This window comes from Castor canadensis, chromosome 4, assembly GCF_047511655.1.
Source record: "Castor canadensis chromosome 4, mCasCan1.hap1v2, whole genome shotgun sequence".
Classification (NCBI taxonomy): domain Eukaryota; kingdom Metazoa; phylum Chordata; class Mammalia; order Rodentia; family Castoridae; genus Castor; species Castor canadensis.
The window spans coordinates 65689871-65707948 of NC_133389.1; the positions used below are offsets into that span (position 1 = coordinate 65689871).

Genomic DNA, 18078 nt, shown 5'->3' on the forward strand with positions numbered 1-18078 from the left:
AAAAAAATTTCCTTAATTGTCCAATTGCTTTCACTAGGCCTCCCAATACTATATTGAACAAGGAAAAGGTTTTCCTTGCCTTGTTCCTTTCAGTTTTTCACTGTTGAGTATAATGTTAGCGGTGGGTTTTTCATATATAGCCTTTATTATGCTGAGATAATTTTATCCCCAGTGATTACTGATGAAATCCTTTGACAGAAAAGATCCAGCCTAAGTTGATTCTCACAATACCTCCATACATGCGTGTGCACACACACACACACACACATACTCACAAAACTGTTAGAACTAAAAATTCAGTGAAGTTACATGATACAAAAGCTACACAGAAAAATCTGATGTGTTTTGAAATATAACAACAAAATATCTGAAAAGGAATTTAGGAAAACAATCCTAATACATTACCAAAAAGGATAAAATACCTAGGAGTATTTGTATACTAAAAACTACAAGACACAAACAAACACAAAGATATCCTGTGTTCACAGACTGATGAACACTGTTAAAGAGTCAATACAATCTAAGGCTACACACAGATTCAGTGCAATCCCATAAAATTCTTCCTTTCCTTCATTCATCTCCTGGCTTCTTTTTTTTTTTTTTTTTGAGACAGGGTTTCTATTCCATAGCTGAGACCTTGAGCTCTCTATATAGCCTGGGTTTACCTTAAACTCAAGATCCTCCTGTCTCTGCTTCCTCAATGCTGAGATTACAGGTGTGAGCCTCCATGCCTGACTCCCCATGCAAAATTTTAATGGTAGTTTTTTACAAAAAAAAGAAAATCAATCCTAAAATTCACTTGGAAACATAAAGGACAAATAACCAATTAATCTTGAGAAAGACTAAAACTGAAGGTATCACACTTCCTGAAATTAAGACATAATAAAGTTACAGTAATCAAAACAGGAGGTTAAGCTGGGTCTGAGGCCAGCCTGGCCCTGAATACCCTTGACAACTGTCTCAAAAAAACAAATAAAACAAAACAAAAAAGTCAGTAGATTACTGGAATACAGACAGACATATAAACTCATGGGCCAGATTAGAGAACTCAGAAATAAAGACATGTATACACTGCCAAGAATGAAGTGGAGAAAGTACACTAGTTTCTTCAACAAATGGTGTTGGGAAAATTGAATATCCAGATGCAAAAGAATGAAACTGGACCTATATCTCACAACGTACACAAAAACCAATTCAAAATGAAACTGAAGATTAAAACGTCAAACTCCTTTTTAAAAAAAATGAGAAAAGCTCCATGATATTGGTCTTGGCAATTTCATGATCTGACACCAGAAGCATCAGCAATAAACACAAAACAACAGAAAAAAAATAAACAAATGAGATAACAGCAAACTACAAAGCTTTTACACAGCCAAGGAAACAACCAGCAGAGTGGAAAGGTCGCCTACTTTACTGGGGAAAATATTTGCCAACCGTGCAAGTCACAAGGGCTTAATATTCAAAGTGAAGAATGAACTCCTATATATAAACAACAAATTACTTGATTCAAAAATGGGCAAAGAACCTAGACAGACATTTTTCCAAAAGTGACATACAATAAGTATATGAAAAAATGCTCAAGCATCACTAGTCATCAGTGAAATGCCAGGATGCTATTATAAAAAACTCCCAAAGACAGTAAGTGTTGGTAAGGATGAGGAAAGACTTACACATTGTTGGTGGGACTGTAAAATGGTATAACCACTACGAAAACCAGTATGGAGGTCCCTCAAAGAACTAAAACTACAACTATCACATGATCCAGCCAGCAAGTCCACTTCTGGGTCTATACCCCCAGTGAAATGAGGGTCTTGCCAGCAAAACTATCATTCAAAATAGATGGAGCAATAAAAGTCTTCCATGATAAGCAGAAACTAAAACAATATGTGACCACAAAGCCACCACTACAAAAGATCCTTCAAGGGATTTTGCACACAGAAAGTGAAACCCAACTTAACCATGAAAAGACAGGCAGCACCAAACCACAGGAAAAGAAAAAGCAAGACAGTAGAGAGTAACCTCAACTGAGGTACACACAATCAAACCTTCAAACAACTAAGACAACTAAATGACAGGAATCGCCACATACCTATCAGTACTAACACTTAATGTTAATGGACTTAATTCACCCATCAAAAGGCACCGCTTGATGAAATGGATTAAAAAGGAAGATCCAACAATTTGTTGCTTACAGGAGACCCATATCACCGACAGAAATAAGCATAGGCTTAGGATGAAAGGCTGGAAGAAGATTTACCAAGCCAATGGCCCCCGAAAACAGGCAGGAGTAGCAATACTTATCTCTGACAAAGTAGACTTCAAACCTACATTGATCAAACGAGATAAAGAAGGACATTCCATACTAATAAAAGGGGAAATAGACCAAAAGGAAATAATAATCATTAATCTGTATGCACCCAATGTCAATGCACCCAATTTCATCAAACATACCCTGAAAGACCTAAAAGCATGTATGAACGCCAACACAGTGGTTGTGGGAGACTTTAACACCCCATTATCATCAATAGATAGGTCATCCAAACAAAAAATCAATAAAGAAATCCAAGATCTAAAATATGCAATAGATCAAATGGACCTAGTAGATGTCTACAGAACATTTCATCCAACATCTACACAATATATATTCTTCTCAGCAGCCCATGGAACCTTCTCCAAAATAGATCATATCCTAGGGCACAAAGCAAGTCTCAGCAAATATAAGAAAATAGAAATTATACCATGCATACTATCTGATCACAATGCAGTAAAAGTAGAACTCAACAACAAAAGTAAAGACAAAAAACATGCAAACAGCTGGAAACTAAATAACTCATTACTTAATGAAGAATGGATCATCAACGCAATAAAAGAGGAAATTAAAAGGTTCCTGGAAGTTAATGAAAATGAAAACACAACCTACTGGAACCTATGGGACACAGCTAAGGCAGTCCTGAGAGGAAAGTATATAGCCATGAGTGCATATATTAAAAAGACTGAAAGATGCCAAATCAATGACCTAATGATACATCTCAAACTCCTAGAAAAACAAGAACAAGCAAATCCCAAAACAAATAGAAGGAGAGAAATAATAAAAATAAGAGCTGAAATCAACGAAATAGAAACCAAAAAAAAACTATACAAAGAATTAATGAAACAAAAAGTTGGTTCTTTGAAAAAATAAACAAGATCGATAGACCCCTGGCAAACCTGACTAAAATGAGGAGAGAAAAAACCCAAATTAATAGAATCAGGAATGCAAAAGGGGAGATAACAACAAACACCATGGAAGTCCAGGAAATCATCAGAGACTACTTTGAGAACCTATATTCAAATAAATTTGAAAATTTTAAAGAAATGGACAGATTTCTAGATACATACGATCATCCAAAACTGAACCAAGAGGAAATTAATCACCTGAATAGATCTATAACACAAAATGAAATTGAAGCAGCAATCAAGAGTCTCCCTAAAAAGAAAAGTCCAGGACCTGATGGATTCTCTGCTGAATTCTATCAGACCTTTAAAGAAGAACTGATACCAGCCCTCCTTAAACTGTTCCACAAAATAGAAAGGGAAGGAAAACTGCCAAACACATTTTATGAAGCCAGTAGTACACTTATCCCAAAACCAGGCAAAGACACCTCCAGAAAGGAGAACTATAGGCCAATCTCCTTAATGAACATTGACGCAAAAATCCTCAACAAAATAATGGCAAACCAAATTAAACACCATGACCAAGTAGGCGTCATCCCAGGGATGCAGGGGTGGTTCAACATACGAAAATCAATAAATGTAATAAACCACATTAACAGAAGCAAAGACAAAAACCACTTGATCATCTCAATAGATTCAGAAAAAGCCTTTGATAAGATCCAACATCATTTCATGATAAAAGCTCTAAGAAAACTAGGAATAGAAGGAAAGTACCTCAACATTATTTAAAGCTATATATGACAAACCTACAGCCAGCATTATACTTAATGGAGAAAAACTGAAACCATTCCCTCTAAAAACAGGAACCAGACAAGGATGCCCACTATCTCCACTCCTATTCAACATAGTACTGGAATTCCTAGCCAGAGCAATTAGGCAAGAAGAAGGAATAAAAGGAATACAAATAGGTAAAGAAACTGTCAAAATATCCCTATTTGCAGACGACATGATCCTATACCTTAAAGACCCAAAAAACTCTACTCAGAAGCTTCTAGACATCATCAATAGCTATAGCAAGGTAGCAGGATATAAAATCAACATAGAAAAATCATTAGCATTTCTATACACTAACAATGAGCAAACTGAAAAAGAATGTATGAAAACAATTCCATTTACAATAGCCTCAAAAAAAAAATCAAATACCTAGGTGTAAACCTAACAAAAGATGTGAAAGACCTCTACAAGGAAAACTATACACTTCTGAAGAAAGAGATTGAGGAAGACTATAGAAAGTGGAGAGATCTCCCACGCTCATGGAGTGGTAGAATCAACATAGTAAAAATATCGATACTCCCCAAAGTAATCTACATGTTTAATGCAATTCCCATCAAAATTCCAATGACATTTATTAAAGAGATTGAAAAATCTACTGTTAAATTTATATGGAAACACAAGAGGCCATGAATAGCCAAGGCAATACGCAGTCAAAAGAACAATGCAGGAGGTATCACAATACCTGACTTCAAACTATATTACAAAGCAATAACAATAAAAACAGCATGGTACTGGCACAAAAACAGACATGAAGACCAGTGGAACAGAATAGAGGACCCAGATATGAAGCCACACAACTATAACCAACTCGTCTTTGACAAAGGAGCTAAAAATATACGATGGTGAAATAGCAGCCTCTTCAACAAAAACTGCTGGGAAAACTGGTTAGCAGTCTGCAAAAAACTGCAACTAGATCCATGTATATCACCCTATACCAAGATTAACTCAAAATGGATCAAGGATCTTAATATCAGACCACAAACTCTAAAGTTGATACAGGAAAGAGTAGGAAATACTCTGGAGTTAGTAGGTATAGGTAAGAACTTTCTCAACGAAACCCCAGCAGCACAGCAACTAAGAGATAGCATAGATAAATGGGACCTCATAAAGCTAAAAAGCTTCTGTTCATCAAAAGAAATGGTCTCTAAACTGAAGAGAACACTCACAGAGTGGGAGAAAATATTTGCCAACTATACATCAAAGGACTGATAACCAGAATATATAGGGAACTTAAAAAACTAAATTCTCCCAAAACTAAGGAACCAATAAAGAAATGGGCAAGTGAACTAAACAGAACTTTCTCAAAAGAAGAAATTCAAATGGCCAGAAAACACATGAAAAAATGCTCACCATCTCTAGCAATAAAGGAAATGCAAATTAAAACCACACTAAGATTCCACCTCACCCCTGTTAGAATAGCCATCATCAGCAACACCACCACCAACAGGTGTTGGCGAGGATGCGGGGAAAAAGGAAGCCTCTTACACTGTTGGTGGGAATGTAAACTAGTACAACCACTCTGGAAAAAAATTTGGAGGCTACTTAAAAAGCTAGACATTGATCTACCATTTGATCCAGCAATACCACTCTTGGGGATATACCCAAAAGACTGTGACACAGGTTACTCCAGAGGCACCTGCACACCCATGTTTATTGCGGCACTATTCACAATAGCCAAGTTATGGAAACAGGCAAGATGCCCCACCACTGACGAATGGATTAAGAAAATGTGGTATCTATACACAATGGAATTTTATGCAGCCATGAAGAAGAACGAAATGTTATCATTCACTGGTAAATGGATGGAATTGGAGAACATCATTCTGAGTGAGGTTAGCCGGCCGAAAAGACCAAAAATCGTTTATGTTCTCCCTCATATGTGGACATTAGATCAAGGGCAAGCACAACAAGGGGATTGGACTTCGGGCACATGATAAAAGCAAGAGCACACAAGGGAGGAGTGAGGATAGGTAAGACACCTAAAAAATTAGCTAGCCTTTGTTGCCCTTAACGCAGAGAAACTAAAGCAGATACCTTAAAAGCAACTGAGGCCAATAGGAAAAGGGGACCAGGAACTAGAGAAAAGGTTAGATCAAAAAGAATTAACATAGAAGGTAACACACACGCACAGGAAATCAATGTGAGTCAATGCCCTGTATAGCTATCCTTATCTCAACTAGCAAAAACCCTTGTTCCTTCCTATTATTGCTTATACTTTCTCTACAACAAAATTAGAAATAAGGGCAAAATAGTTTCTGCTGAGTATTGAGGAGGTGCGGGGGGAGAGGGAGGGGGTGGAGTGGGTGGCAAGGGAGGGGGTGGGGGCAGGGGGGGAGCAATGACCCAAGCCTTGTATGCACATATGAATAATAAAAGAAAAAAAAAATGAGGGTCTTGAAGTGATGCTAGCCCTCCTATGTTCAATGCAGCACTACTCACCATATTCAAGATGCAGAAACAAGCTAAATGTCCATGTAAAGATGCGGGGGTAAAGAAACAACAGCACTATTCAGGGTGAGAGCATGGGTGTGAGAACATGCGTGAACCTTCAGGACACTATGCTAAGTGAACTGAGCCAGTCCCAGAAAGACAAATAGCATGAACTCACTAATGCAAGGTATCTGAGCCAGTCAAATTCATAGAATAAAACCATCGAATGGGGGTTGCCAAGGGGTAGAGGTAAGAGTTAGAAACGATGAATAAGCTCTAGATATCGCTGTACAAAATTGTACCTAGTCAGCAATTGTGTACTGCACAGTTAACAGTTTGGTAAAAGGTTAGATCGCCTTTAAAAATCTTAACACACACACACACACACCCACACACCCACACAACATCCAGGTGTGGTGGTACACACCTCAGCTGTAATCTTTGGAGGCTGAGGAAGGATAACTGCAAGTTCAGGGGCAGCCTGAGCTACATAGTTGAGGCCATGTCTTAAATAAAACAAAAAACAAAACAAAACAAAAACAAGATTTGCTATAGCCTTCAGGTGCAATGGAGGAGTATCTTCTTGACTGCCTGAAAGCATTGCTAGTCCCTTCCTTAAATGCCTCACTTGCAGCCATGCAGCTTTGCTGTCGTGAATGTCTGTGTACATTTCTTGCAATGTGAACATGCATGGTACTAGAGAGTCTGGAAGTACTCTGTGAGTGGGGCTATGCCTTATTCATCTGTGTATCTCCAGTTGCTGGAGCAGTGGTTGAAAAGAGTAAATATTCAAGAAACTGCTGGAGAAGTTAAGGATTAGCTACCAGATACCAGTCCAGATCACACAAGTACACTATGCCTTTTATATCCTCCTGGGGCTCCCACTGAAGTTTCCAACCCTGAGCTAACTAGCTTCACTCCTACAAACCGTGAAGCTGACTTTTCTCAAGAAAAAAGCTTGTTATACCTCATAGTCTTGTTGAAATCTTTTCTGTGAATCTCATTATTCTTTCCGAAGGTGAAGTAATTTTCTTTTTAAAATGTAGTTCAAAGCTACCATTTTACGGTACCATCTCCTAATGTTCCCATAGTGGTTCTCAATCTCCTGAGATTAGGGACCCATTAGGAATGTAAGGAAAGCTGAAGATTCAGTCTCCAGAAAAGCATTCACATATACATTTTTTGAAATCACTTTTTGTGCATCTTTTATATTTCAGGGATTCATAGACTTTCCTCAGGCCCACTCAAGGACTCCCAGGAAAAGAATGGTTGGTTTTCTTAAATGTTGGCTTAAATGTTTTGTCCAAAATTATATAAATGATCCTATGGATTTGTCACTTGGCATGCTTTAAATATTTATAAGAGAAAAAAATTGTTGCCATAAAAACTAGAGAAGGATAAATTGATACAACCTTTACTCACTCTAGACTTGGAACCAGAAAGTCCAGTTAATTATTTTAATATATCTGGAAGTACTTTTCCAGATCAGTCCTATGCCAGGGATACAACACAAACAAGACAGACATGGCCCTGTCATCATGGAGGTCACACTCTACCAGGATGCCTGGGATTAAAAAAGGCACACAGTGTGGAGTGGCTGAAGAGTTTCAGACTGGAATCAGAAAGCACAGTCAACAGGCTGATGCGAAAGACACAGCTTTGGCTAGGACAGTGGCTGTTGGGCTAGAAGAGTGGAAGACTAGAAAGATACAGAGAAAGTAAATCCAACTGGACTTGGCCATCAGACAGGAGTTGAAGGTGATAGGGAAACAGGATGGGGTAACTTGGGGACAAGCAAACCTCACTTGTGGGCATGTTGCTTGTCCTGTTTGTAAGCTATAAGGAGGTCCTATCTAGCAGACAACTGAATACATGGGTCTGTGTATTCAGAGATTTCCATGCTGTAAACTGGGAGGTAGAAGGCATCCAAAAACAAAAACCCTGGGAGAGGTGTGGCTGCAGTAAAAGAGATGAAAGGAGAAAACCAGGAGAATGTGGTATCACAGAGCCAGCTCCCTTCTTGTTTAGGTACCACTAAAATCTATTTTCCAGGAAGTTTCTCAGAATCCTTTGAGGATCTTTCCTCTTACAAACTGGAGGAGAGCTGTAGAAACAAAATGTCTACAAATACACTACGCTCTTGTTATAAATCAAAATGAAGGTGTGCTTAGAGTACACGTTAAAAATACTTACTATTAAAAAAAATTAATTCAAAGGATGTTTGGGAGTAAGTTAAGTGTTATCAGATAACAAAGGGTGTCTTCATCACAGAATACCCATAACTAAGATGACAGAAATATGAAGTAAATCTGTATGTCTACCATCTACATTTGTACGTGTGTCAGTTTATAAAGTGTTTTTTTTAAACCACAATCCTATTTAGTTCTTCTATAAGCACCATAATATAGATAAGAAGAATTTTTATTCCCTTTCTGTTGATGAAGAAAATCATGCTGAGAGAGGTAAAGAGACTCTCTTCAAACCCTAGTCTAGAGATTGGCAGAGCTCTTTGTACTACACCATGATGCTCCCAGGGAGTTCAACATCACACAGGGAAATTCCTGACTTCAAATATAAACTTCAAGTGAGAGAGAGAGAGAGAGAGAGAGAGAGAGTGTGTGTGCATGGAGAGGGTAGACAGAAACACAGAGACAGATAAACAAGGAAGGAGAACTCCATGGCTCACTTTTCCCTGCACTCCAATTTCACAGCTGGGTCAGAATGCCCCAGTGGCACAGTGAGCACAGGAAGCAGAGGGCTCACCTAATCTGCTCCGTCTGATTTCCTCTGGGGAGACAGGCCGCAGCTTTCTTTCTGCTTTAATCTCCTCTAATATTCTTTCATGGAGGCTCCGTGGCCGTGGTGGGGTTGGCTTCAGTTTTCTGGCTGAGACCTTGAAAAAAAGAGCAGAATGTTGAGAAACTTTTTTTGTCCTTAAATAGTTTTTACTAAAATCCATTCATATAGTACAGTATTATAAAATATATTTCATTGACTGTAACAGTGCCCTATAAAAGACTATTTTCAAGTCATTACATATCGAGATTTCTAAAGCAATAGGTGTTTCAGAATTATTTAATCATATATGTACTTAATAATCTGAAGCAGTTTTGCTAAAGTTATAATTGTGTCCTGTCTATGTCACTGCTTTTGAAACCAGCATTTTTGAGTAATTTACCACATGCATCTTAGGATTCTAACTTTCTACATTGTATGGCTGAGGAAATAAAGGCTCAGGGTGGCTGATTAAACTGCTCAGAGGTGAGTGGCTGCTAGGCCATGGGGCTACTGTGTAGATCTAGGTTTGTATGAGCCTTACTCTCTACTCAAGCCCTCCCTTCCTAAATGGTCTCCTAGCTGGTCTTGTGCCCTTCCTCCAAACAGACCTGTAAAAGGATCTTTAATTAGCTGTAGATGTACTGGGAAATACCATTTCCTTCCTTGCAACTTTGCAAGGAAGACTTTGAACACTGACTATCCAATCAGAGGGAAGAGAAGTAAAACAGATACACAAATTAACATTCCCACATTAGCGTATTCTGACTAAGTGGTCACTAGAAAGAACCTTTTTAACAGAGGAAGATAACCTCAGCAGGTTTTACTGTAAATAATGTCAATATGCCAGTGTAACCAAGGAGGGGTATTGGCATTACAAAGTAAGTTGGAAGGGCAACTTACAGCTGAAACTGTCTGGGATTATAGGTAGTTGTTATTATAGGAGGCATTTATTCAGTCAGACTTTGCACAATCATTCAGGCTGTCCTGAGAAAAACAACCTAAGACAGCCTTGTATTGAATAATTTAAAGTTATTTTTTTGTGACTTAAGAATGTAACTTTCAGCTGGGCCTGGTGGCACATGCCTATAGGATCCCAGCACTCAGGAGGCTGAAGCAGGAGGATGGTGTGTTGAGGTCAGCCTATCTCAAAAAACACGCAAAAAATGAAAACAAAACAAAAAAAAGTAACTTACAGGTGGGCCTCATCATATCATTCTCAGAAAAAAAGCCACTGGGAAAAATATCATTTAAAAGAGCTGTGTTCTAGAGGTGAGTGCCTATAGGAGAGTAATTCATCATGCTATCCCAGCAAAGAGGAGCGTCAGGTTACATACTGGATTTAAAGGAGGTCTTGATCTGATGAAGTCAAGGATGATTTCATGAGCACTCTTTTTTAACCGAGGGGGAATGTCACCATTCACCTAAAAGGAGACAAAGAAAAAAAAAAAAAAAAAAAGAAAGAAAGAAAATGCATGTGACTACAGGTCACATGACCTTCACAGTATAGCTATTACCCTAAATATGTCACAAAATCAGTGAAATGTAATCTGGCTCAACCAAAGACGCATTTCAAATCAATACAGTAGAGAATAAATGACTGTGATGCAGAGAAAAAGTAAAGAACAACCACATTCACTTTAATTCTAACATTTTGGGAAATTATATGAGATACACTCCTCTAACAAAAAGTTTCTGACATTAGGAATGTTAATGGCATAAGTAATACTTGTGCTTATTAAGTATCTTAAAATTTAAAAAGCCTTTGCCTCTTGTTTTCATTCTTGTAGAAAATGTAGGTAATAGGAAGGCCTGGTAACACCATTCACATTCTGTAAATTAAACGTGAGCTTGGAGAAAAGAGGTTATTTGCTTATATTCACAGACCTAGCAAGCAAAAAAAACTTGTGGTGGATTCCCAGCCTGCCTGTGACTTCTATCCCACTGTCTTCTCTTTTTAATGTAGTATGTTAAATTTTTTTTAGAAATAGTAAAGAATTCCTAGAAAGGTACAAAAATATAGCAACCTAAATTCACATTCTGACCCCTCAGAAGGCACAGCTGTGACCATTTTGGTTTTTGCTTTCTAGTCTTGTTTGAACAATGCAGTGGCTGAACTGCTACTCCCAGGCCTGGGGTCCTGTGTCTTCCCCCTCCCCAGCCTGCTGCTACCCAACACCCACCTGCTCTACTTCTCTGTCGTGCCCCCTCCATTCCACACCCATCTCCCAGCCTAAATGAGGGCAAGATGGCCTGTGGCAGGCATCAGGAGTAACTGTGACTTAAGTCAAACCTCATACAGGATCACCAGTGCCTAGTTTAGGGTGGGTATCAATAGGACCTAGTGTCAGAGCCACAGGCTGAAGTGGCACAGCCCCTACCTGTGGACTTCATGCTGTGTAAAATTAAAAATCTTTTCATTCAAAACAGTTTAATCTATTATTTATACTTCTACAATTGAACAGAATAATACATATCTCCTAGCTAAGTATTTTAGCTTTTACATTAAGGTTCTTTCCATCACAACAGCAGAACTAGGAGAAAGGATTAATGAGGCCAGGACTGCAAATTCCATTCCCCAAACAAGCACATCATTTGAGTTTCTTTAGTGGCCAGCTGTGAAGGTGGTCAGTACTGATGCTGGAGACAGCAGGCAGGTAGAAGAGAGGTAAGCAAAATTGTGTGAACACCACTCTGCTGCTAAACCCATGGAATTATTTTTCATACACATATAGAACATTTCCTGAAGCAAGCAAGTGGACTGAAATGAGAATGATTCTTGAATGGACACAAACAGCAGCCTCAGAAGTAAATAAGATCAGTTATAGAACTTGATCTTATTTTTGAGCCACAATGGCTTAAAACAAAAAACTAATATAAAAGCTGATTCCCTTTAAACATACTAAAACTACCTTAAATTCTGTCTTGTTTCTGAAATAAGTTTTTTAGGCAGCTAAATTTGAAGTTAAATATATAAACAAAATCTTACTAACGTATCTGCTAACATATAAAGGCTAAAAAGAAACCACTTCTCATACTAAAATATATGCATTATTATCTAAAAAGTGATTGCATGATTAACATAATTTTCCTTCAAATGTTTTATGTGAATTAAAAATTCGTGTATTTTAGCTGGGCAAGGTAGGGCTCATGCCTGTAATCCTGCTACTCAGGAGGCAGAAACTGAGAGGATCATGGTTCTAGGTCAGCCTGGGAAAAATTAGTGAGATTCCATCTCAATCAATAAACTAGGCATGCACTTGTGAGCCCACCTTTACAGAAGGCTGTAGGTGGGAGTACTGTGGTTTGAGGCCAGCCTGAACAAAAACACAAGACCTTATGTGAGAAAAAAGCAAAGAGTTGGGGATGTACTCAAGTGACAGAGCACCTGCCTAGTAAGCATGAGGCCCTCACTCCAAACTCCAGTAGTACCCTCCTCAAAGTTGTGTAATTTTAATAAATACATGTTTAAATACCACAAACATGCAGAAAACAGCTACGTAGCTTATACTTCAGTATTAAAAACACCTAGCACAGTAATTCAGGTATAAATAGAGCATGTATTAAAGTGGCTTGCATTCACTGCTTATAAAAATATTTGTTTTTAAAGAAATTAGTAAGTGGAGTTATGTTGATAAGCGCAAATCTAAAATGCCCAATTTCTGAATGATTAAATGTGCAGTAGCTGTACAAGTACATGAACTAACAACAAAGGCTTAGTCTAGCAGGCTAGGCAGGTGTGCCACCACTTGAGCTGTGCCCCCAGCTTCTAGTAGACTAAAAGTAGAAAACTTTCCTGAGATGAAGCAGTCCTGTGCCCAGACCTCTGTACAGCTATCCAAGAGAGCTGCACTGTGTCACTCAGACACACAAAGGGAGGAAAAGAACAACATCTGTTTGAAGAAAAAAATGCATTTTTTCTTTACTTCCTACCTACAACCTTCAAGTTAAAACAATGTTGGTATCAGTTAAAATAGATTTTCAGAAAATAGGCATCATAAAAGACAAAGATAGACACTATAATATACAAAATTTAACAATTATAAGTATATATGCACCAAACTACACATCTCCAAAATATATGAAGCAAACACTGAAAGTAGAAGTGACAGTTCTACAACTGTCAAAGAATTCAAGACTCAATTTTCTTTTTCTATTGGAGTTTGACCTCAGGGCCTTGCACTTGTTAAGCAGTCATTCTGCCACTTATGTTACATCCCCAGCCGTTTTGCTTCAGTTATTTTTCTGATAGGCTCTTACCTTTTAGCCCAGAACTGATCTCCAACCAAGATCTTCCTACCTATGCCTCCCATATAGCTGGGATGACAGGCATGTGCCACCATACCCAGCTTGAGATGGGGTCTAACTTTTTGCCCAGCCTGGCCTTGAACCTTGATCCTGCCTATCTCCACTGCCTGAGTAGCTGGGATTACAGGCATGAGCCAATATACCTAGCTATGTGGAATTTTAAAGCACACTCCTAAGCACCAATGGGTCAAATAAGAAATTCTGAGTGAAATGATAATAAAATACTTTGAGATAAATGAAAATGAAGCATATGAAAACTTACAAGACGCAGCAAGAGCAGTGTTCAGATGGGAGCTCATGGGGGTTAACAGCTAAAAGAATTTCAGATCAATAACCTGACACTATGCCTAAGGTGTAAAGAAAAAAACCAAGAAACTAAACCTATAGCTTATAGAATAATGGAAATGATAAACATTAGAAAGGAGAGAAACAAATTACAAAACAGAAGAGCAATGGAAATAATTAACAAAACCAAAAGTTATTTTATTGACAAGATCAATAAAATGACAAACATTTACCTAAAGTAAACAAGAAAAAGACAGGATTCACAATAAAAAAATCAGAAAAGGAATAGGACATCACTACAGACTGTACAGACTACAAAGGGTTATAAGAGAATGTCATGGTAATTGTATGCCCACAAGTTAGATGATCTAGATAAAATGAACAAATTCCTAGAAAAACACAAACTACCAAAACTGACTCAAGGAAGGATGGGTGGGAGGGCATGAATTTGTAAAGACCAATTCAGTCTCTTTAGAGACTGAATCAGTAATCAAGCCCCTAACCCCCAACAACAACAAAGACCACCAAGAAAACCAGGACCATATGGCTTTGGTGGTGAATTTTACCCAAACATTTAAAAAAAAAAAATCAAGGCTGAGTATGGTGGTACATATCTATAATCCCAGCCACTTGAAAGGTGGAGTGGTAGAAGAATCATGGTCTGAGACCAGCTTTGGGCAAAGAGTGCGATAGCCTATTTGAAAAATAAATGAAAGCAAAAATGGCTGGGGTGTGCCTCAAGTAGTAGGGCACTTGTGTAGCAAGGATAAGACCCTGATTTCAAACCTGAGTATGGTCAATAAAACAAAGTAGGAACTCGAATCCTTCGAAACTCATAAAACTCCACAAGCATAAAGATTTTTAAAAAAATACAATTCAGAGTCCAGAAATGAATTCATACTTCTATGTTCAGTTGATGAATGTCAAGTTTGCCAACAGTACTGAACGGGAAATGACTGAGTCACTTTAATGAGCAGACCTGGGACAAGTGGGTATCAACATGCAAGATGTGTGACCCTCGCCTCACACCATATGCAGTACACAAATTAATGCAAAGGGAGCAAAGACATAAATAATGGAGGTAAAACTGAAAAAACAAAGCATATAAGAGAACACGGATAAATCTTCATGCCCTGGAATTGGCAATGGATTTTTATGCATACACTAAAAGCACAGGCAACAGAAGGAAAGTTAGATGAACTGAACTATGGCAAAATAAAAACCTTCTGAGCATCATCTTTTGACACTATCAAAAAAGAGGAAAAGGATGACAATGTATAGGAGAAAATATTGCAAACCATGTGTCTGTCAAGGGTCCAGTACCTAGAATGTGCCTACACAACAAAAACACAAAGCACCCGGTGAAAACTGGGCACAGGATCTGAACAGACATTTCTCCAGAGAAGACACACGAATGGCCCACAAGCACAAGGAACACACATCACACCATCAGTCATCAGGGAAGTGCAGATCAAAACCACAGTGAGGACGCACATCACACCCAGGACAGCAGTTATAACTAAAAGCAGAAACGAATGCTATCAAGTGTTGACGAGTGAGGGTTTTGGAACACTGGTACATTGCTGGGGGAATGTTAAATGGTGTAAGGGTGTGGGAAAGCATTTGGCAATTCTTCAGTAAGTCACAGAACATCATGTGGTTCATACAGTCCCCTCCTGGGTATACACCCAAAAGAACTGAAAACACGTATCCTAATAAGCAGCATGCATGCCTGTTCACAGCAACACCGTTTGCAACAGTGAAAGGCACGAAGGCTCCAAATGGCATCAAGTGATGAATAAGGCATAGTATGTCCACACTGTAGAATATTATTCGACCATAAAAAGGAACGAAGTACTTCTACATCTAGTATGTAGATCAAGTGCAAAAACGTGAAAGAAGCTACATACAAAGGTCACATATGGTATGATTTCATTTACATGAAATATCCAGAATAGGGAAGTCTGTAAAGTTGGAAAACACATTAATGGTAGCCAGGAGCTGAGAAGTAGGGAGTAGAGTGATGCTTCATGGATACAAGGTTTCCTTTTGGGAGGATCTACATAGAGGTGGATTAACTAATTGTCAGTGAACTGTACACTTTAAAGGGGGTGATTTTCATCCATGTTTATTGCAGCACTATTCACAATAGCCAAGTTATGGAAACAGCCAAGATGCCCCACCACTGACGAATGGATTAAGAAAATGTGATATCTATACACAATGGAATTTTATGCAGCCATGAAGAAGAACGAAATGTTATCATTCGCTGGTAAATGGATGGAATTGGAGAACATCATTCTGAGTGAGGTTAGCCTGGCCCAAAAGACCAAAAATCATATGTTCTCCCTCATATGTGGACATTAGATCAAGGGCAAACACAACAATGGGATTGGACTATGAGCACATGATAAAAGCGAGAGCACACAAGGGAGGGGTGAGGATAGGTAAGACACCTAAAAAACTAGCTAGCATTCGTTGCCCTTAATGCAGAGAAACTAAAGCAGATACCTTAAAGCAACTGAGGCCAATAGGAAAAGGGGACCAGGAACTAGAGAAAAGGTTAGATCAAAAAGAATTAACCTAGAAGGTAACACCCACGCACAGGAAATCAATGTGAGTCAATGCCCTGTATAGCTATCCTTATCTCAACAAGCAAAACCCCTTGTTCCTTCCTATTATTGCTTATACTCTCTCTACAACAAAATTAGAGATAAGGGCAAAATAGTTTCTGCGGGGTATTGAGGGGGGGAGCGGGAGGGGGTGGAGTGGGTGGTAAGGGAGGGGGTGGGGGCAGGGGGGAGAAATGAACCAAGCCTTATATGCACATATGAATAATAAAAGAAAAATGAAAAAAAATAAAATAAAATAAAATTAGAAGAAAGTAAATTGTAAGAAAAAATCCAAATTCTTATTTTACCATAGTAAAAATATAACTATGCTTGCAAAAGCTTTCCAACATGGATGCACAGTCCTCTGTTGTTCCATCACACGTCACTGCTTCTCCGTGCCTCACTGAGCTGTTTACGTGGCAGCTGAGGCCTGGTAAGTCAGCACTGACAAAAGCCAGCCTTAGAAACAAACAGGGTAGAACTGGGGATGGAGCTTGGTGATAGAGCACTTGTCTAGAATCAGATAGGATAACAATTATTTACGACAATTATTTCTCTGATTAAAACGTAAAGATTTAGCAGTATCAAGGGTGACAGGTAAAAGATATTAATGAAGGATCAACTAGAAACATTAACAATCTATTGAGCACATTTTAATCATGTGTATGAATTTCTGAATAGATCCTTCTGACTGAGGAAGAAAATCACTGGAGATTCATGTTGAATGCTCACTCAACCAGAATGGATACAGTTCTAGTAAGCAGACATTAATTGGCGACAGCAATTATCTTTAAATGGGTAAATTGGTACAACCCTCTGGGGAGAAGATTAGGAAAATATATTACAACTTAAAATGTGTATTCGCTTTGATCTAATCATCTCACCGGCAGAAATTTAACCCAAGGAGATAACTGGATAAGATTACTTTTATTTGGAAGATTGTCTTAATAACATTGATTACAACAATGAAAACTGGAAGAAACCTGAATGTCTATTAATGAGATGCTCAGGGAATAAGTCATGGGAATGAAAGAAGAGACAGCTGGGATTGTGAGACCACCAAGCATGTGGCTGAAAGCATTTCCCACTTTTTATTTTAATGGTCTTGCTATTAGGATTCAAGAAAATACTACCAGTTTTTAAATAGAGACTATCTACATTCATTTTTCTTATTTCCTTCATTCACATGTGCATATAGTGATAGGGTCATTACTTCCCCCCCCACCCCCAGGCATTCATTCTTTATGGAATAAAAAACAGTATCTACTATTTATCTACATACATATCCATAAGTTAATGAACGAATGGAGAAGGGGCCAAATGGAAGATTTTTCAGGGAATTTTTGCTTTTATTCATGTCTTCCTAGAATAAGCATGTAAACAGAGAAAAAGAAATGTTTTGTGAGCCTGGCGCAGTGGCTCACAGTAATCCTAGCTCATAAGGAGGTGAAGATTGGGAGGATCAAAGTTAAATGGTCCAGGATGCCAGGGCAAAGATGTGAGACCCTATCTCAGAAACACCCAAAACAAAAAGGGCAGGAGGTGTGGCTTGAGTGGTAGAGCACCTGCCTAGCAAGCATCAGGGGCCTTAAGTTCAAACTCCAGTGCTTCCAAACAAAACAAAACAAAACAAAACAAATCCCGAGAACAGAACTACTTATTATCCTGCTATGCTATTCCT

At 38.4% G+C, this 18078-nt stretch overlaps 1 protein-coding gene across 5 annotated transcripts in view; it reads right to left on the minus strand.

Annotated features, from left to right (window-relative positions):
• Nucleotides 1-18078, minus strand: part of Spire1 (spire type actin nucleation factor 1) — a 160826-nt gene that overhangs the window by 32528 nt on the left and 110220 nt on the right. For all 5 annotated transcript variants that reach the window (XM_020178964.2, XM_020178965.2, XM_074070367.1 and 2 more), the window contains 2 exons: nucleotides 10530-10616; nucleotides 9181-9310 (listed from right to left, as the gene is read on the minus strand). In XM_020178964.2, the coding sequence (XP_020034553.1) occupies nucleotides 9181-9310; nucleotides 10530-10616 (217 nt within the window). The remainder of the gene's footprint in view (nucleotides 1-9180; nucleotides 9311-10529; nucleotides 10617-18078) is intronic.